The sequence below is a fragment of the Triturus cristatus genome, chromosome 1_2, assembly GCF_964204655.1.
Source record: "Triturus cristatus chromosome 1_2, aTriCri1.1, whole genome shotgun sequence".
Taxonomy (NCBI): domain Eukaryota; kingdom Metazoa; phylum Chordata; class Amphibia; order Caudata; family Salamandridae; genus Triturus; species Triturus cristatus.
This window is the reverse complement of record NC_140580.1, coordinates 858,248,313-858,270,621: the sequence shown is the minus strand read 5'-3', so window position 1 is coordinate 858,270,621 and position 22,309 is coordinate 858,248,313. Positions and strand designations below refer to the sequence as shown.

Below are 22,309 nucleotides of genomic sequence, written 5' to 3'. Positions count from 1 at the left end.
AAATATTGACATTGTAGGCTCACTTCAGCAGACTGACATCACCTCAAGTCAGCAGTTTATCGGGATAAAAGAAATATCCATTAATTTGGAACATGTGCATATACGATATTCATTGTTTAACAAAATGTTTAAATTCATCAAAATATTTTACAAAATAAAATCTCATATTTATTCAATAGATTGAAAACCAGTCATGTCTTTGAAACAACGCATTAATTTAGTAAATCTGAAAACATTTTGAACACATCTTAAAAATGCAACAAGCTTCATATTGCTATGGTTCACTTTACCAGTTGAGTTCTTGTCTTCCTAGCAAAATTGGCAAAGGACACACCAAGCATCCCTTTGTATGTAGTGTGAAGCCACTGTTGCTAAAGAATGAAACGTTGCTGTTGAGGGTCATCAAGTAAAAGAAATGGTTAAGATTTTACTATCATTAAATTGATGCCACGGTTTAAACACAATATGATGCCAATGAACAGCCCTCTGGCTCCCATAACTTCATCTGTCATCCTCAGACTACTCAGTTATCACTTACCTTGACAAGCTATTTGGGGTTATCATACCGACCTGAAAAAAATGATCCAACTCCGAAGACAGTCGTATGAAATTGGTTCCCGGATGCTCCCATTATAATTGGATATAAAAATGTAGACCGGCAATTTTACAACCTGTCGAATGAAAAAAATTAACGAGTCTGAATAATGATCTTAAATCAATTGAATAATATATTTTTTAAACAATCTCTAATATATGCTAATCCGGATGAAGTGACAAATTTATGCATACCACGAAACATGTTGGCTAGTTGCTTGTTTATTTAACTCAATCCCGATGTTTTTATTAATGGATATAATAAAAAAACGTTATTTGACTGTTACATTTGAAGCCTTCAATCAGTCTATGTATGTTTCAGAGACAGTAGAGCTTGAATGGGGGACTCTCTATCCCAGGGGCAATTGCACAGTTTCTTGTCTGACTTTCACTTCCCAGTTGGCTCATTTTAAGAATCGAATGTTTGGGACTCTGCACACATGCATATTTTCTGTGACCACATGGTTGTTAAAGATCTGTCTATCCCCCCACCCATACAACATTGGTTGTGCATGATTCTGTACAACCCTGGGTGACTGCCGAGGAGTCGGTTTATTTCCTACCTCCCTTAATTGCTTAATTGATCATGCTGATGCCAGTGGACTTGGGATTTAGGTATTCATTTTACCCCTTCTTTCTCTAGGAATCCTTGCACTGTTCCAACCAGACCTATTACATCAACCTGTACTTGGCTGAGACCGGACGACGTCTGTTAGATACAAGGGTTGCCTTCAATTTGGAGCAAGGATGTGCCAGACCTGAAAAGGTGAGTGGTTGGGTGATCAGTGCTTAGCTAAAGAATGTGCAGATGGAGTTGTGACAGACACACTGTATATTACTTTTTGTTTTGACTAAGCATTTGGTTATTTGTACAAGTTCCATGATAAAAGTTTGCACTCCCCTGCTTTTAGATAGGATCGAACAGACAAAAGATAATGGTGATGTAGTAGTGGGACTCGTTGGTAATAAACTGCAAAACATTGTTTTATTTTACTTTTCTACTTGTATTTCATAATCACTTTACTCCATTCTCACTGGTATCTGGACTAGCAGGAATTAGTGTGCTAAGTTTTACCCAGCAGAAAAATAGTATGAGGAAAAGACTAAGACCATGCAAGTCTCACCCATGTCCTGCTTTCAATCACATGCAGGGACTGCCAGATACCTAGTCCCTTCCTATGCGGTCACCTGGAGGTGTTGCATTGGCTTTTTTCTTTTCTGCTAAGTAGTTCTTCTATAGACAAATCCCTGATGTGTATGTTTGGCGATTTTTTTTCCTTCTGTATAGTGAGTGTTTCATTCCTGTTTGTTTCAAGATGTTTGCTTTGAGGCTTCCTTGATACCTTACTGGGAACTGCTGGGTGCCTTCCAACCTTATTCTTAGGGCCTTTTCTATCAGTCTTTTTGCTAGACCTATCCTTTGGACCGGACATCTGACTTTGCTTGAAGCACTCTTAGGGCCTTCTTTCAGGCCTTACCTGAGATGCCCTTTGGACCTCATACTGAGCTCTGCCCGAGGCAACCTTTGGAACCATGTGCCTGGAATTTGTGCAATACACCCCTTAAGCTAGACAATGGTTGGTCGGTAGGAAAGTGCCCCTTTTTTTACATGGTCACCTCCTGCTTTTAGCCTGGTATCTGATGCAATTTTTACAAAGGTGCACTGGGTTCCTGCTAATCAGGTCCCCAGAACCAGATCTCTCTCCTTAATCTGCACAATTGTTCCCCCAATTGGCCATACCCTTAGCACTCCTGTAAGTCCCTAGTAAATGGTACCTCAAGTGCCCAGGGCATGGGTACCACAGAGGGTCCCTAAGGGCTGTAGAATTTATTGTGCCACCCTAAGGGACCCCTCACCGAACTCTTGCAGACTGCCATTGCAGGCTGTGTGTATTGGTGCAGATAAAAGTGAAAACATGACATGGCACACATCCCTGTGTGCCATGTCTTCAGACACTGCTTGCAGTAAGCCACCCTACAGCAGGCCTTGCAGCCTTAAGGCAGGATGCACTATACTACATGTGTGGGCATATCTGCATTAGCAAATATGCCCCTGTGATGTCTAAGTCAATTAGATTTCACAAGTGCTCAGGGTAGCCATTTTACGTCCATGTGCTGGCCACTGGTGAAAACAAGTTTAGCAGCTACGTGATGGCTTCACTGAAATCTATCGTGATGGTTATCAAACTCATTGTACTAATAAACGCACTCTGATACCAGCCTCTAGTGTGCTGTTTGACTGGTGTCAACCAGCCTGCCACCACAGACAGGTTTCTGCCCCCCCCCCCCCCCCTGCCCTCGCAGGCGAAAGCCTGTGCTCTCTGAGGGCAGAAACCATGCCTGCTCTGGCCAGAAGTGTTGTCGCCTCCTCCAAGTAGGACGGCTAAGTAATCGGCATATCAAGGCAGGAGGCTTCCAAGGCCTCTGTCGCCTTTTATATATGACCACGGCCTCCCCAGACATTGGAAATGCCAACCTCCTGCCCTGGACCCATTGGCACCAGGTCAGACAGGAAATTAGATATGCAGGGAGGTGTGGTGCACTACCAGGCCAGTGTCAACTCTAATGTGAGCTGCCTGATCTGTGCCCCCCCCCCCCCCCCCCCCCCTTAGGAATATGCCATCATCTTGTTGATGGTAGAATTAGGAACTCTGTGACAGGTAATTCCTACTTAAGTAGCCCATTGGATACGACCTAAGAAGGACATGAAAGAACCGCGAAGAGCAAGAACTGAGAAGCAGCAACTGGCTTGGTGCCAACCCTGATGGTATACCTGCTGTCTCTTACAATTGCGCCAAAGACCACTCATCCTGAAACTGCTCTGCCTTCAAGGAGCAACCTGTATCTCTGGTGGAGTAGCGAAGCTACTTCCCTGCGGGCACCCAAGAAGAACTGTGAGGACTCCGGACCGCGAAAATCCGACACCAGCAAGCATCACTGCACCCGTGCCCCCCAGCCCGAGCCTAAGTCGGCCAACGATGTCCTGAGACCCAACAGAGTCAAACCCCAACTTGGGTTTATCCAGTCGCCGCCCGCAGCCTCTCTGTGAAGGCCTCCTCAACAGGAAGTGTCTCCTGCAGCACAGACCTGATGCCCAAAGACACCACTGCACCTGAGCCCTACATTCCGAGGAGAAGTGGACCGACGGTGTCACCATGTTCCCAAGCATCTCAAGGACTGAGCCCCCCTGTGGGTTCAACCGTACTGGCCATCCTAGGATGCTTGTTTCCGGTCTAGGGAGGATCTGGCTTGGCAGTTCGGGCTGGACTGTTCCCATGAGGCACAGGGTCAAGACTGATTTGCATATGGCCAGGTATAAACTGGGGTGGCATGGTGAGCAAAAGAATGATGGATTTAACCCAGATCTCTTGACTGGGGGTGAATGTTTTGATTTGTTCTGCATTCCGTCCATCAATTGTGTCTCTTTTGCTTTCTCGCCCTAAGTGCGCCAGGTATGCCCAGACGTGGGTCCTGGGCTCACTGTGCCACTGGAATCAAGCTATCCTGGCTAAAGAGGGGTGAAACCCCGAAACCGGTCCTAGGATGCTTGTTTCCGGTCCAAGGAGGACCTGGCTTGGCAGTTCGGGCTGGAGTGTTCCCATGAGGCACATGGTCAAGACTGATTTGTACATGGCCAGGTCTAAACTGGGGTGGCATGGTGAGCAAAAGAATGATGGATTTAACCCAGATCTCTTGACTGGGGGTAAATGTTTTGATTTGTTCTGCATTCCGTCCATCAATTGTGTCTTTTACCCCCAGTGCCAGCTTGCATCCACTTCTCCCAGGACCGCCCCCATTGAAACCATAGGGCAGTGTAAGCTGAAAAGCACCTCTGGACCCAGACACCCCAGAGCCTACTGAGATGACCTTTTTGGTGTTGCCTTGGACCTTGCCTCATACTTACCGTAACTCCTGAAGATTGGTACTGTAAGTCGCTGCTAAGTACCCGTATGCAGTATGTGTTTTTCAAATAGGATAACATTAATGCAGTAGAGTCCATACAAGTATGTTTTTCTGTTTTCTTCAAAACTCCTATGTTCGAGGCATACGAGCTGTAGATCATATGCTGTGCGATCGATCAACAATACCATCGAGAGTTGTGGATTGCGCGTCTAAGGGGGCCCGAAGGACGGTGTTGAATCTGAGTGCAACAATTCACATCCAAACCCGATGGTGAAAAAAAAAAAACCAGTCTAACAATGGAGTCGATTCCATGCGCACTATCACTGAAAGGAGGAGTCACCTACCACGTGACTGGAAAAGACTTCTTCGAAGAAAAACAAAGTGCAAACATCCGGACCCAAATCTAGATGGCGATCTATGCAGAGCAAAAGACTCTACAGCTCTGTATGCCAAGAACAGATGCATACTGGGTAAGTAGCATTTTCCTTTAAAAATGTCTTACTCAATACCGAAGTTCTTGGTGTCAAAAATGATGTAAAAATGTGTTTTTTTTCTATATTGGTGTGGATCTCCTTATTGAGTGTGTGTATGCGTATCATTTATTGACTGTGTGTATGCAACAAATGTTTAACACTCCTCCTTGATAAGCCTAAGGTTGCTCGACCACACTACCACTAAAAGAGCACCTTAGGAAGCCTCTGTCCTCTCATTAGTTACCTGGACTCTCTACACAATATACCTTTTTTTGTATAATCTATAAAGAGCCAACTTCCTACATATTCCTACTTCCCTTTCAGTCCTCCCTCTTCTCGTGAGGGAAGAATCAGTTTGGTTTATACTCTAACTTCCCTGATATGTTCTGTGTGGTTTGCCACTAAGATTTGTGCGGTTTGCGATAGTGAAAGGATACCAAGCCACTGCTCCAGTGCTCTTTTAGTCCACCGTGGCTCTCCTTTCCAGCACATATCTGAAATGGCTTGACCTCGGAGCCCTGTCAATTTCGATAGCCAACCTTGGAGGGGAAGCTGCTGGTGTCCTGTCCTGCTCACCTGGAGCCCTGCTGTTGCCTCGCCTCGCTCCGAGTATCCCTGCTGCTGCCGCCAAAACACGCCGCGGCTCTGGTGCGGGGAGACTACAGCTCCCAGGCGCCCTAGCGCCCCCTGACGTCATCCAAGCGCCCGGAGGCGCTCAAAAGACCGCCGCTCCCTCCGCGCCGCGGGACGCGCGCGGGCGGGCGCCGGGAGAAGCCCGGGACAAGGGCGGGACCGTCTGTGGCCGTCCGGGGCAGACCGTGGCAGGGCTGGGCCACGACCCCTGTGACTTCACCCTTGAGCACTAGACACGTGAGTTTGCTGTCAATCCTTCACTCTGAGGAACCGGATTGCTGTGGTTTGGCGTGACTCATAGTTCTGATATTTTGACAAGAACCTTGATTGGGTGCAGTATATACCTCTCTGCTTTTGGGGCTGATATTTTTGGTACAATTGTGTTCTGACTAAGTCGAGCAACAAATTGGATTTAGGTGTAGTTGCGGCTGGCCCTATGGATAACTACTTGGTGAAAGTAGTCAATAAAATCAATAATGATCGCAGACTTTCCCTTGGGAAGGGGTGCCCCTCTGTTCTGCCTGATACCACTTGCATACCTGTGGTTGTTAACCCTTTTGACGATATAACCAGTGTATGTGTTAGTCCAGTTGCAACGGTAGAAGGCCAGGTTCCTTCTGAGAACTTGGTGGATTGTTTCGATCCTCAGGATTTGGCCACCGATACATCTGAGGAGGTCCTTCCTAGCCCAAGACCAGTAAGAGCTTGTAGGAAACAATTAAATAAAAGGGGGGGAGGCCCACTAAAAAAAGAGCAGAAGCTTTACACAAAGTTCAAAATAGTACCGCTTCTGGGTCTGGTCTACAGGAAACAAGTAGATTGGGTGGTAACATTTTAGATCCAGTTCAATTTGCATCACTAATTGCTACTCTTGAGGCTAAATTTGAGACTCTGTTAGCCGAGCACACGCAATCCTTACTGCTTCAATTAAAAAATACCAACAAGGAAGTACAGAGGCTTGGTGATTTGGTAGCGAAACTTCTGCCAGGTAGTGGGGAATGTAAGTCACCAGATATTGGCTGTGTTGGGGTCACTAATGATAACGTAAATAAATCTTCGCTACTACCTTCCCAGGCACCCGCACCTCTAGATCCTGCCTGTTCTGACTCTCCACCTCCTACTATTCCAGTTAAGCTACCCTCTGCGGGACAAGATGGTACCTTTATTCCTAGATATGGAACTTCCTCTGGTTTTACTAATCTCCCCCCCGAGTGTGCTCCTTATGTGGTCGTCTTGACAAATGTGCCTGTTTTAGGAAACTTGCACGCCCAATCTAGAGAGGAAACACATGAGTCGCTAAAAAATAAAACTGTAGCTTGGCTCAATAGAAGATGTGGCTTCCCAGTACATCTTGCTGATCAAATTATTTCCACTAGAAGGACAAAGTGGGTTGGTCCGTCCCAGAAAGGCTGCAGTGGGGACTGTGTTATAGTTGACTTTAGATCTCCACAACATGTTAATACAGTCCTGATACGTGCAGCTTCCTTGACGACCGAAAATACTAGTGTGTGTGCGCGCCCGTTGGGTTATTTTTATAAATGTTATGGGAGTTTCCCGAACAGAGCGGTATTAAAACCCGTTTTACCTAGGGTTCCTCAGGGGCTTTTAGAACCCCAGTGGGACAATATGGCAACTTTTTGTAGGGAAGACCACAACATTACCACCCGCAATAGATTTGAGGTACTCTCAGGCCTAGACGCCTGCGATTGACAGGAGGATTCTGTAATTCAGGGGAGCGCTAGTGTGGTAACCCTTGTTCCCAGAGAAAATGCTGAACCCATAAAGCACCATGGAACCCCACAATCAAATTCTGTTATTATTGCATCTGATTCCGGTGAAGCCATAAAATTTATGAGTTGGAATATTGCGGGTCTACGGTCAAAGAAGAGTGACCGTGGTTGGTTAGATATTTTGCAACAATATGACATCATTGCCCTACAAGAGACTTGGGATAAGGACTGTGACTTCTGGATGGATGGTTATACCTCTTATTTTGTACCGGCCCGGAGTTCTAATGCGGGAAGAGACAGGGGAGGCCTTATGTTCCTGGTTACTGTAAATATTTTGGGCTGTGTCAAGAAGATTGTAAGTACCTCCTATAATTGCCTTATTCTGGAAGTTAGTTTGGCAAATGATGTTAAGTTCCTGTTAATTAACTGTTATAATTCCCAGCAAGAAGAGTCCCCTAATGAGCATATCCTTTGGTTGACTGAATTTTTAAAAACCTATAAGGACAATCGTACCACTTTTTGCCATTATATTTTGATGGGTGATTTTAATGTTCATTTATGCAATGTTAATTGCCACTACAGAGATAAGGATGGCCCTGAATTTTCAAACCCCCAACATTTTGAACATAGTTCTAAAGGGGTTGCCATGGAGTCCCTTTTGTCAAATACCGATCTCTATGAGGTAGGATTTCGGGATAAGCATTCTCGTGTCCCTACCTATGTTGCAAGGGATAGGGAAACCATAATCGATTATATATTTTTATCAGCAGGGCTTTTAAATTATGTGCTCTTTTATAACTCCCTGCGCTCCTGTTTTAGCGATCACAACCCGGTGATATTGATCTTGGCCAACGTTATTCCAATTATAGATAAACGTAATTTGACACCTGTGGTGGTTTCTGTGAATGCTAAAGATCAAGGGAGGAGATTACAATAGTCCAAGGTTATTCCTGAAGATTTCTTTAATTCAATTATTTCAAAGGTTGGTTCCGAATTAAATACATGTACCGACCCATCCTCTCATAACAAAGACATAATAATGGCCTTTGAAACCATTTGTTCTCAAGTAGCTACGGAACTTACCACCAAAGGAGGCCCTGTTAAACCCAAAACCGTCCAAGGCTGGTTCAATCATAGCTGTACTTCAGCTTTTAACCAACTTAAAAAAGCCCTTAATGAAAAACCGAGGAACAAAGGATTGGTCACACAGTTAAGGAAAGCATATTCTCAAGTAATACTGACACGGAAGAGGGAAATAAAACAAGAAGCTTGGGTAGCCCTAATGGATAACGCTATCCTGAAAAATAGTTCCAAATTCTGGGAAATTATTAATTCCCCTTTTTTATCTGGCTCCCAGAACACGGCGTTGGAATTGAATATCCCCGAGGAAGACTGGCTTGCCCACTTCGAAAATATTTATGGGAGTAATCTCGAGCAGGAAGCATTTAAGATCTAAATTTCTAGTTCGCCCCTCCCTCCTATTATTTTTACCATTGAAGAGGTGGAGAAAGCAATTGAGGGTTCGGCCGGTCGCAAGGCACCAGGCCCTGATGGGGTGCCTACGGATATGTACAAGGCTAATCCCAAGTACTGGGCCAAAATTTTGTTAAATGTTTTTAATTCTGCATCTTTAGTAGCCCCACCGAAATCATGGTCCCAGTCTATCATAATCCCTGTGTTTAAGAAGGGTCAAAGGGGAGATCCTAGATGCTATCGACCTATATCCCTGTTAGATTCCTCGTTTAAAATTTTGGGAAAAGTTATCCTGGCCAGGATAAATAACTGGGCAACTGACAAAGGGGTTATCCCTAACGCCCAGTATGGGTTTAGATCGGGGAGGGGTACAGAGGACCAATGCCTGAATTTATATTTAATTATCGCAAAGTATACCAAAGCCTCTGAGGGCTCGATTTTTGCAGGTTTTATGGACCTGTCTACGGCTTTCGACCTGGTCAACAGGTCTAAGCTTTGGTCAATACTTCTAGAGTTAGGCTTGGATAAGCCCCTCGTGTACTTTATGGCAGAATTACACAAAGACCTGAAGGCCTCTATTAGGATGACTAAGGAGGGGAAATGCACTGCTAGCTTTAAATCTGGTAGAGGGGTACGCCAGGGGTGTATTCTTGCCCCTTTGCTATTTACTTTGTATATAAATTCCCTAGAAGATAGTTTGCTAGCTGCCTCCCTTGATATCCCTAGGATTGATGGTATTCCCGTACCTGTGCTTCTTTATGCGGATGATACCGTTCTTTTGGCACGGACTCCACTTGGTCTCCAAAGACTATTGAATTCTTTTGGTAATTTTATGTCATCTTTGGACCTGGTGGTTAATAACGGCAAATCCCATATAATGGCATTGGGGAAGGGAAAAAACCAACTTAAAACGTTTTATTGCAATGGAGTGGCTATCTCTAGAGTAAAAGTTTTCACCTACTTGGGCATCGTTTTTGACGATAAAGGCAATTGGTTACCCCAAGTAACTACAAAGGTGAAAGCTGTGCGTAGTTCTTCGGCCGCAATTTTGAGCTTCGCAAAAAGGTTGGGAGGGAAACCCTGTGAGGCTATTTTGAAAATTTACCAAGCTAAAACTATATCAGTAGCTAGGTATGGGGCCGCTATTTGGGGGTATATAAACCCCGAATCCATCCAAATAGAAGAGAATAAATTCTTTCGTGCCCTCCTTGGCCTCCCCCAATCCACTGCGACCTATTCAGTACATCTAGAATTGGGGACGGGATATATCTCTGACACTTTAAAGTTAGCCCCACTTTTGCTATGGATAAGAACCTGGTTGAACCCGGATCTTACAATGAATCACAATATTTTGAAAGAATGTTCTAAATTGGACAACTGGAAGAATATTCAGTGGCTGTCTTACATTAAATTGATTGCAAAGACGGTAGGACGACCTGAACTCTTTTCCAACCCCGAAAGTTTAAGGAAAGCAGATTTAAGGTGGGTTAAGACGTACTTTATTAAGCACTGCGAGGATGAGCGAGAATCTTAAGAGCTCGGTAAAACTTCAGTAAGGGCTCACCTCTTGCTTAATTTATCCATGGTCATGCACCCATATTTATCTATGGTTACGAATAATTATCATAGGTGGCTTTTGACAAAGTTTCGTTTTAACCAAATACATCAGGTTTTAAGTGTTCCGCAGGGTTGGTTTAGATCTGAAGATGGGGTTCCTTGCAGATGTGACAACTTCTCTGCCCAAGACATTATGCATTTCTTATTTTTCTGTCCATTGTACCTAGAGGCCAGGAAAAGGTTTATCCGGCCTATTTTGAGAAAGGAGGCTTTTGCCCAGGTAAAACCAGCATTATTATTTTTGCAATTAATGGAATCACCAACAACTATGTTTTGTGTGGCTAGCTTTTTAGTTGCCTGTATTAGATCAAGGAAATCAAGATTGACCGCTTTGGAAGAGATCAATTAGTTTTTATACTGGGAATCACCGGGGAAACTTATTTATTTTTTAATATGTATATGATGGATTGTTTTTCCTTTTTATCTGTGTAAAATGTATTGTACACTTTTATGATTTTAATTAATCGAATAAAGTGGTTTTTTTTTTTTTGGTTTTTTTTAATTTTTTTTTTTTTATTTTTAAAGATTTTTATTGAACAGAAAAAAGGATACAAGCATGGGCCTACAACCACCAGGGCCGGCCGCTAGAATCAAAAAGGATCACACAGCGTTAAAGTCATCAACCGACCCATGGTCCCCAGCCCATTACAGAAGCTCCGGATACTCCTAAGGGAATCAGGATACACACGTTTACCATAAATAACAACTAAAAACAAAAGGCGAGGCGTAGTGACATGAAGTGGGCGTCAGACTACAGCAGGGGGACCCTACATCCGACCACCAGATGGCGGTCAAGGGAAAGGAGGACTAAGAGGTCAGGGGGGGTCACGGGAGAGCCAGGTCTACACTCGGATATTCCAAATACGCAAGGAACCATCAAGGGTCAGGGGGACAAGGCAACCTCGGAAGTGTCCACCAGGGGGGGAGCACAGATATTTCCCCGATACTGATTCCATTGCCCCCAGATTCTACCCCATGCCCCCGGTTTACCACGAGCCACAAACACAGTCTTCTCCCTGAACATGCACCAGTCCATGTTCTCCTTCCATACAGACACGGTGGGCGGCCGCTGGGAACCCCAAAGCTGCGCTATATCTCTCTTGGCAATCATGTTCCCCAGGGCCGCCCACCGAGTCTGGGCCGTGTTATAATCATTGGGCTCCCACACATTCAGAACACAGCGACGCACCTCCGGCAACAGAGCGACCCCGGAATAAAGTGGTTTTGATTGATTGATTGATTGATTGGATGGCACTGTTTGTCTTCTGGGGCTAGTGATTAGCACAGGGGAGAATAATGCCGGAGTATCCTTCAGCCTCATGCTGTCCTGTCTAGTATTTTGTCATCATGGCTCTGTTCGGGCATCTACCTCATGCCTTTTGGCATAGACGGATACTGGTGGTTCTCTCCAGACAAATGATTCTGCCTGCTGTGCTGACCACTTCCGAATTGCAACTTTCCCAACCAAAAAGTTAGCTTCTTGCCTGATCTTGTACTTGCAGTTCTCCAGCACGGAATCTTTCATGGGTTCACCTGCTTGAATTTGTTTCTGCAGTCATGCTGGGAATCATTGGTAATCAATGTTTAGCAAAAGTGTACTTGTACTCCCAACGTTGAGAGAGCCAATTTTGTTTTGTTGTGGATAAAACCTATTTGGGTCTATCTATCTTATTTTGTGACCCAGAGTCCAGCTAATGAGGTGGAAATAAACAAAGCTGTCCCTCCTGCCCTCTCGGGCTCACGGCTGGTAAGATTTTCAGAGCTTGTCAAGAAGAAGTAAAAAACTCATGATGAGAAAGAGGACAGGTTGCATGTCAATCTTCTAAAGATATCAGAGCTGTAGTTAAGGTATATAAACATTTCTTCTCTAGCATTAGAACTTTCATAGAATAACATGTTTGAATTACAAGTTCAAATGCAGTAAAAAATGTGATGCATACAATTGGAAAGCAGGAATGAGTTTCATGTTGGAGACATAATTCACACAGCCCTCTCTGTGTCTCACTGTAACTTGGATCTTGACTAGGTGTCAAGGCAGTAGTCTTTGAAGGTTTTCTGGAGAGGCCCATGTTGTTGTTTTTGCTAATGTCTGTGAGGAACACTGTCGCAAATAATGCTGCCATATCTCCCATGTATCTGATTGAGCCCATAATGTGGGTCAAGGTGAAACAGCTTTGATGTGGCAGAAATGGGATCTAGATGTAATCCAGCGAGCAATGCCTTTTTTTAATTTTATTTTTTTGAGAAATTTATTTTTCTTGAAATTTCAAGAGATAAAGCACTGGTCTGACTTATTTCGGAATCAAACTTTATACCATGCATGATATCTCACAAGTGTTGAGCCCTATGTGCAAAACAGAATTGTGGACACCATTGGCAGGTGAAGTTTGTCTTTGAGGTGAAAGTATGAATGTACTTTAGAAATAAGTTGTAATTTGGTGGAGAGGAAAGTTTACCAAAGTAACCAAAGCTGGTAAAAAGTAGAAACGTTTTTCTCTCTTCCCTTTCACTTTCCCTCACCTTTGTGAAAGTCGAAGCTCACAGAGTATGGTGGTCGTATTTTTTACTTCTCAAAACACTGTTTGACCCATAATGGTCTTATAACCTAACCCCTTCTGGCTTCCGTAAGGAAACGGACCATTAGTTGTGAGGCCTGCACAAGTAATGGGTCCACCTCGGCACTCCACTGGCAACCAACCACCCCCCCTTGTAGCGCCCGACTCCGAGTAACGTAGCAGAGCAGTCCAAGGCCTACTTAAAGGCGGTGGTGTGAGCTAGTAATCACCATTTGCTGGCTCACAATAATAGCACTCCATAAATAATTGTCCTGTCTCTGCTTTTTCTTTTGAAAAAGAATAAGTACATTTATTACATACACAATACTCAGTACTATGCAGTAATTTACAAATATACATAAAGCTGGTGGAAATACCTCTGATGACGTTGCATAATCAACTCTTTTAATGTTAGTAAAATATTTGCACTTTGATCAATTGTCACGGTTTAAAATGATTTCAATAAAATATTTACAAAATTAACTTCACCTTGACCCTTTTTTTTCTATATACTTTTAACCATTAGAAATAAAACCGCCCCTAGAGGTCATCACATTATGATCACACAGTATGTAACCACAGATTTCATCCCTAGAGGGTGTTTTACAGCACAGTAATTCTTTTAGAACCTTTAGGCCACATTAAACTTGACTATAAACTTTGCCCCTTATGGGCGCATCACTTCCAGCTTCAGAGCACATGCTCCACCCTGGGGAGTGCTAGAAACTGTAAATAAGATTCTGGATTGGTCCTTCTTTGTGGGACCTTTTTAAATTGGGGTGGGCACTGTCATTAAATCTTTTGAAGAGGCTGTGCCACTCCTGCAGCTTCCCCACAGTCTTTTGGTATGGTTAATGGTGGCCCAGCCATCATGAGGCCACCACGAGGGGAGAAAATGTGCCACAAAAAAAAGAGCCACGTAGGGTATTATGGGGCGCTCCTCTCAGCTCGTAAATGTCTGGTGAACGATTCTCCTGCTGCTCCGGGTACAGTCGCGGTATGGGTTCTGCTTTATTTCCCTCTCTGTGCGGTATGGCCCGTTCCTTTATATTTGGGGGTGCCTGATTCCACTTGGGCACTCTCTTGCCTCCTCTTGTTGGAGGCAGCTCCCTGTGAAAACAGCACTCCTTTCTGTTGGAGCGGCTCCTCGGGGCTGGCCTGCCACTACTGGGGTTAGAGTGGCAGCACCTCTTCTGCTGGAACAGTGCACTGTTACTTCTATTACAGAACAGTAACTGCAAGGGATTCCTTAGTCCTTTCCAGTTCTTCCACAGTGACAAAATGTGCCCAGAAAGATCTCGGGTAGTAATGACTTCTGCCCTCCTTCACAATGCCAGTGTTATTGCCAGGTAGAAAATGACCTTCTAATGTCCTGCTTTCTGTTGGCAGCTTTATATCCAGGCATATTTGAAGAAGGATGATTCTGTGGGATATCGAAGCCTGGTGCAGACAGAGGATCACTTGCTGCTTTTTCTCCAGCAGCCAGGTACAGTCGAAAGCAGGGTTCTTCTTTGTCTTTTTTGTGTGTAATATTTGGCTGGCCACTCCCACATGGTGTCTTGTCTGTCGCTCACCCAGGTGATCTCCAGACTGTAAACTTAAGTAAATGTAAAAGTACTCATAGGAAGCACCGAAATCTGCTGAAAGCCATTTACTTCCTATGAAATGTTTCTGCCCTGTAACTCTGTGACATGTGTAGCTCCCATACCATTTAGTGTAATTCTTATCAGTCTTAACACCATAACCATGTACCTCTATTTCATGTCACCCTTCCACTGTGTAGCTTCATCTCAGTTGCCTGCCGCCAATCTATCACTTTCTTGTCAAGTACTCTACCTCGCAAACTACCTCCATGCTATGTGGCATCCTGACCGTGCATTTCAATCCGGTTTACATTTTGGACAATGCACCTATGTCCAACCTCCGATAATGTCCTATCAGTATACCTCCATCCCACATAGTCCCAGATCATGTGCATTCATCCTCTAACAAGGCCAGATACACCCATTCCACTTCATGTATTCCAGTGTACCTCCTGGTGCTCTTCGCTGGTAGCATTAACTGTCCCCTTCAATCCTGCGTGTAAAATTCTATCTTTATTTTCAGGAAAACCCTTGTGGAGTCGGGAGGAGTCTTTGGCTGAGGTAGTAACTATGGAGATGGTGGATCTTCCCCTGACTGGTGCTCAAGCAGAGCTGGAGGGAGAGTTTGGCAAGAAAGCAGGTGGGGCATGTCTAGGGGTCATCGTGGATAGCATTGAGCCTTTTTTTTTTTTGTTCGTTTTTTGGTGCTGGAGGTTAAATGTTACCCACAACCTACTTCTTTAAATATTTTAGAAGTGTAGCAGTTCAAGCTCTAGTCAAAGACCAGTCGGGGATAACTAGGCATATTCACAATATCATGTTATCTCATTAAACTGTGCAGTCCTGCTTTTTTCTTTAGTTATGTTCATTTACTAATTCAATAATATTTCAACCTTGATCTCTGTCCCCAGTTTTAGTATCAGACCGATATGGTGTGAGATGTACTTGCACTTCATAACCCTCTATAAATACCTGCTATGAGTATGCCTGCCTTGTAGCTTTAAAATGTTTAAATGAATTCCTAGTAGATTGACACCAGCTTATTTTATTTTACTCCTCATTCAGTACAAGAATCTGCATGTATAAAGGGATCTATGTTCCAAATTTCCAGAGGCATGTTTTTTTCTGTGTGATCCCAAAGCGGCTGAGATAATATTTCGATGTGAAAATGGCTTCAAGGATCATTTCTGTTTAGGGGGACAAGTCAGGTCGTTTTTTGATCTTTGCTTTTGTGTGTCAGATATTTTTATTGGATAGGCTCTAGCAAGCATATCTGTTCCGTGTTGGTTAAACTTTTATAAGTGTATGGCCAAAAAAACGCATACTTATATGCATGTTGTTTTCCTTTGTGCCATGATTATATAAATTGTGTAACACGGAATATCCAAAGCTAACTCTCTTGGAAAAGAAACGGACACTAGAAGACCACAGAAAAGCTGAACGGGACGCCTAGATTAGACAAAAGTAAATTCTAAATCAAATAACAGCTGAATGTAGTAACTAGAGGTTGTTATATGATGAACTGCCATTGGTAAGGAAGATCAAATAGTGCTTCTAAAACTTGAATTGATGTATATGGAGAGTTTGGTACAAAACGAATTAAGATAGTATGATCATATTTAGATGTGACAATATGATTGCTGACTGAGCTATGAGAAAGGGAATGATATTTTCAGACACAGCTAAAAAAAAATCGTATTTGCAGTCTCCATCATAACTTTTTCAAGAGTTTCTAATTGCATTAATTTGTATAGTCCTTCACCCCCGAAACTATGAAACACTCTAACTTTAATCTGTTTCCAGGTTCTCTTTCATAATGTCTTGTTTGAATCCTGCAACAGCTAAATATTAACCAAATCTATTTTCAAGAAATCTTGTCTAAAGCGAACGGCGTAGATGGTTGCCTTGCTATTGTGCCTAATATTTGTTTCTGCTGGGGGGAGGGGGCATCCCTTCTTCTCCCAGTATGCACTCTGTAGTAGTCCCAGATCCACTGAGAGAATCTTTGTTGTCACCAGATTTACAAAAATGATTAACAGACCCACAAAATTCCAGACTATTTGCTCTGCTGTGTCCTCCTAGCAAGATCTCATCAAGGTGTTAGTTTTGCAACTTTAGCAATGGGTGGAGGATGTAAAAAAGTGCCATCTTTTTGCATGGTTCCCCCAGTTTTTACCAAAGTTTTGATGTACTTTGACTGAGTCTGCCCTGGGTTCCTGCCAATCAGTTATCCAGGGCCTATGTTCTTTCCCTAAAACTGCATTAAGACAAAACCCCAATTGGCACTCTTTGGCCACATGTCAGTCCCTTGTAAATGATACCACGGTACTGCTACCAAGGGCACTGTGACCAGGGAAGGCTGCAGCATGATATATATATTTTCGCTCCTGAGTTGCACCAGCCCAACGCACACATGAACGGTGCTCGTCACGGCGGGGGTGCTCCCGCCATCAAAATCAGCTCCACACTGTCGGTCGGTAATCGTACCGAGTCACAGAAGACAGCACTCACGGGGGAGAGTTCCAAAGAGTATTTATTTCAGGAACTCTGGGCGCACAACAGACGCGTTTCGGCAAGTCGCCTTTTTCGATGTTAAGCACGAAACGCCAATATCACCATTGCCTTAAATTCATGGTTCGCGCTCAAAAATGGCAATCAACACAGTGAAAGGACTAATCTGGCAAGACCCCACAATCAGGGTACTAAAATGTCGCCATCTTTGAACATTCAAAGTAGTGTCATATCACCTTAAATCAGCGTATTTTAACGTATGTTATCATGTATATTCATTAATACAATTCATAGAATGACACAGTTCATAATTGCGCCCTGGATGGGCATAATTTCATGCGTAAACATACAGCGCGAGCAAAATATCTCTCCCAATTAATGGTGCAATGGACAGCGGCTTCTAGACTTCTTATTAAACGCAAAAATGCAATAAATACAGTATTCCAGATAATTCAATTGAGGAAATCATACTTCAAATACAGAAACAGACAACGATAAATATTAGAGATATGTTCATATTTCATTCATTAATCACCTAAATGGACTGCTAGTTCTTCACTGCTATTTAGACCATATGGATTCTTACTCTGCAGATCAATTATGTAACGTGATTCAAGACGTCTAAGTCTTTGGATCCTATCACCCCCTCTAGGATTAATGGGTACATGATCTAAACAGAAGTATGTCACCAGGTCTCGATCCCGTTTATGACATTGATTAAAATGTCGCGCAACCGGGTAGGACTCATCCATATTAGTGATAGCCCGCATATGCTCAAGGATCCGAATCTTGGCAGGGTGTATGGTACTGACGATGTATCGAAGGCCACAAGGACATGTCGAGCAGTATACAGTGTATGGTGTGGTGCATGTGAGAAATTTAGTAATTTTCCTCGGTGTCGTGAGGCCTGGGACATTATAAGACAGGACCCTTTTGCTCTTCTTACAGGCCTTAAACTTTCCACAAGGATAAAAACCATTAAGTGCCCCAAAAGGTGATTTCAAGTCCACAGTAGGCTGGTAACTGTGTACCAGGGTATCTCTGAGGGATCTAGCCTTCTTGAATGTAATCAGAGGGTTTGAAGGTAGGTCACTGCCTATGATGGTATCAGATAGGAGGGTCGGCCAATTCTTTTTCAAGATACGTTTGAGATGACCTGCATCTTTCGAGAATGTGGTGATCATTCTGAATTTACCTGTGTAGTCCTCATCCCTGGGCTTACTTTGATCACTTAAGAGGTCACTTCTACTCATGCATTTGACTTTATTAAGAGCTCTAGTCAGTACCTCCTCACTATAGCCCCTTTGTCTAAAGCGACCAATGCTTTCTTTAGCTGAAAGTTCAAAATCAAGATCCCTGGTGTTATTCCTCCTTAAACGTAACAGTTCTCCAAAAGGGATACTGTCAATCAGTTTTTTAGGATGGCTGCTTGAGGAGTGTAAAATAGCATTCCCAGCAGTTGGTTTGCGATACAATTTCGTGTGCAATCTACCCTCTGCTATGAATACATTGAGGTCTAAATAGTGAACTGATTCTGTGCTAACTTCACCTGTAAATTTTAAGTTCACATTGTTGGCGTTTAAAACTTGTATGAACTCGGATGCCAATTCAGGGGAGCCCTTAAAGATAATAAAAAGGTCATCAATATAGCGATGCCACACCACTACTCTGTCCGTCCAAATTTTGTTGATTTCGGCCCAGGCCACCTGCTCGTCCCACCAGCCTACGAAAAGATTCGCATAGCTGGGGGCGAAGCAGGTGCCCATCGCCGTCCCAGAGACCTGTCTATATAGCTGTCTTTGATAGATGAAAATGTTATGGGTCAAGCAGAAATCAATGAACTCCACAATCATGGCATTATGATCCATGAAGCACAATGGGCGATTGGCTAAGAAATATTTCACTGCTTTAAGCCCATCATTATGTGCTATACATGTATAAAGACTGGCAATATCCAACACCATTAAACAGAAACCTTCTTCCCACTTAACTTTTTCAATATGCACAAGAAAATCTTTAGTATCCCTAAGATACGATTTTAATTGCACAACCTGTTGGAATAAAAAGTGATCAATGTAAATGGACAGATGTTCAGTTAGACTACCCATGGATGCCACTATAGGTCTTCCAGGAGGGTTTATGTCCTTGTGGACTTTTGGTAGATAGTAAAAGGTCGGAATCGTTGGATTCAAACATATCAGGAACAAATGTTCATCCACGTCCAGTAAGTTCTTCCTGTACCAAGTCGATATCATGAGATGGTAATCCGTGATGCCCTGATTGTAGAGTTGCACACTGGTTTTTTCATAATAGGAGGTGTCTGTGAGTTGTCGGCACACCTCCAGATGATATTGCTCTTGGGTCAATAGAACAATGTTTCCTCCTTTATCCGAAGGTTTACAGACAAGTGTATCGTCCTTGCACAGTTTGTCTAGTGCCAATTGTTGTTTTCTGGAGAAGTTGTTGTTGCCCCTACGATACTTTGCTTCACTCCGGAGACGAATTAGGTCCTTCATGACCAAATCCGAGAATGTGTCCACCGCATCTGTGGGCATTTGTGGGAGAAAGACAGACGTTGGTTTAAATGGGCTATTTCCACCTTTCTGTGGTACGTCAAGATCAGCCAATAGTTGGGTTTGGCTGATAGTCGTCTCACCGGCCTCCACATTAATTTCCAATAAACTATCCATAGTTCGTATTACTCCAAGGTCAGTTCCTGTTAAATTTTCTACAGGTTTTTCTTGTTCACCAGCGCCAATGGATTGGCTCTTTTTCGTGGTTGGTTTCAACTTGAAATACTTGTGAAATTTTAACTTACGAACGAACTTGAATAGATCAATCCGTGTTTGTGCAAATTCCATTTTCCGTTGGGGACAAAATGAAAGTCCTAGTTTCAAAACCGATATCTCAGTTTCTGTGAGGATTTTGGGTGTCAGGTTGATTGTAAGATTGTTTGCATCTACCTCCGCTTGTTGAAACCCTTCTTGCTGCGAGTTACTGGTGGCGAATGGTCGTTTCTTACAGCCCCCGGCCCCCCCGCCTCCTCTTCCTCTTCCTCTTGCTGAGGATTCCGGGGGTTTGCCTTTGCCCCCCTGTTGCTGTTGTTTCCGAATTAGTTTGAACTCTTCGTGAAAAGGGGTGACCTCAGCACCGTGGCCTCTCTCTGTATCTTCGCCCGATGTCTCACCCCCTGTGATATCTGATTCGGTAGTATCACAGCAGTCCGCTAATACCTGTATCGGTTTTTTCTTTAGTTCTTTTCTTGGATTATCATATTTTTGAGCAAAAGTTAGTATTCGTCCAAGATTATAATCGCGCTCATCGCGCTCAAATTTCTCCTCCTTGCGTTTCTTAATTTTTTGTTCATAAGTTTTCAGTCGTTTCTTCATTGATTCTCTTTTTTCCTCCAGTTTTGTCTGATCTGGTTCTTTGAGTAATTCATCCTCCAGTTCCTTAATCATTAGCAATGCTTTATCTCGATCACTCCATGCGAATCTTACGAGTATGACCAGCATCCCTTTGCAAGATAGGGCCGTGTGTTCTGCCCACTCATCCAACAAACGGGGATCGGGATTTTCGAATGCGGGGACAGTATAAATTCGTAGGCCACGTGGCACTCGATTAACCTCAATGTAACTCTGTAATGAGGTGGCCTCCCACCACTTCCTGATCTCCCGCTCATACAGTCTCTCCAGAGCGGTGAACTTGGTGGTTAGATTCGTTGATACTGTTCCCTCATTGCTCTCACGTGCATTATTGCTGTTGCGTTTACGAAACATATTTTGTGCCGCTTCCCGGCGCTCAGTTTCACAGAACATGTTGTATAGAATTAGTATTGTAAGCACAGTCACAATAATTATTATTCGCCCCTATTCCCCCTAGTTCTTGCGATAATGGAGTATCCACAGATGAATCCGTTGTGCCACCGGCACCTTACCCGGAAGTTTGATTCTTCGACTGGTCCGTATGCCACCACGAACCCGACAGCAACCTCCCGGTTTCACGGATGCGTATAAATCCGGCAATCAAGAATTCCGTGTTCCTCACTCCATATCCCGGTGCGCCAGGAAAAAGTTCAATTTTCGCTCCTGAGTTGCACCAGCCCAACGCACACATGAACGGTGCTCGTCACGGCGGGGGTGCTCCCGCCATCAAAATCAGCTCCACACTGTCGGTCGGTAATCGTACCGAGTCACAGAAGACAGCACTCACGGGGGAGAGTTCCAAAGAGTATTTATTTCAGGAACTCTGGGCGTACAACAGACTCGTTTCGGCAAGTCGCCTTTTTCGATGTTAAGCACGAAACGCCAATATCACCATTGCCTTAAATTCATGGTTCGCGCTCAAAAATGGCAATCGACACAGTGAAAGGACTAATCTGGCAAGACCCCACAATCAGGGTACTAAAATTTCGCCATCTTTGAACATTCAAAGTAGTGTCATATCACCTTAAATCAGCGTATTTTAACGTATGTTATCATGTATATTCAATAATACAATTCATAGAATGACACAGGGCGCAATTATGAACTGTGTCATTCTATGAATTGTATTAATGAATATACATGATAACATACGTTAAAATACGCTGATTTAAGGTGATATGACACTACTTTGAATGTTTAAAGATGGCGAAATTTTAGTACCCTGATTGTGGGGTCTTGCCAGATTAGTCCTTTCACTGTGTCGATTGCCATTTTTGAGCGCGAACCATGAATTTAAGGCAATGGTGATATTGGCGTTTCGTGCTTAACATCGAAAAAGGCGACTTGCCGAAACGCGTCTGTTGTGCGCCCAGAGTTCCTGTAATAAATACTCTTTGGAACTCTCCCCCGTGAGTGCTGTCTTCTGTGACTCGGTACGATTACCTACCGACAGTGTGGAGCTGATATATATATATATATATATTTCCACAAGGAAGTAGCCATTAGAGAGTGAGGAATAACTTCCAGCGGCACACCAAAGGACGAGTCCAATAAAGAATTATTGTCTCAAAAACCAAACAGTACGACGCGTTTCGGCGAAGCCTTTGTCAAGTGGATGACCTGTGCCCAATTACCCTTAGAAATAGGGGTTATGGTTTGTAGGCAGTGAGAAAATACTATCGGCATATCGGCACTTTTTGAAAAACAAAATAATCGAAAACATAATGCACAAAGTTTCCTCATAATTAAGAAAAAACAATTGTATAAAAATACAGATGTATAATGTATACAGTCTCCTACAATTACATCCAA

At 43.5% G+C, this 22,309-nt stretch overlaps 1 protein-coding gene across 1 annotated transcript in view; it reads left to right on the top strand.

Annotated features, from left to right (window-relative positions):
• The window catches only part of EMC1 (ER membrane protein complex subunit 1), a 281,531-nt gene that overhangs the window by 102,265 nt on the left and 156,957 nt on the right, over window positions 1–22,309 (top strand). Inside the window, exons 11-13 of the mRNA XM_085609063.1 lie at window positions 1,238–1,360; window positions 14,368–14,464; window positions 15,085–15,201. Of these exons, the coding sequence (XP_085465189.1) occupies window positions 1,238–1,360; window positions 14,368–14,464; window positions 15,085–15,201 (337 nt within the window). The remainder of the gene's footprint in view (window positions 1–1,237; window positions 1,361–14,367; window positions 14,465–15,084; window positions 15,202–22,309) is intronic.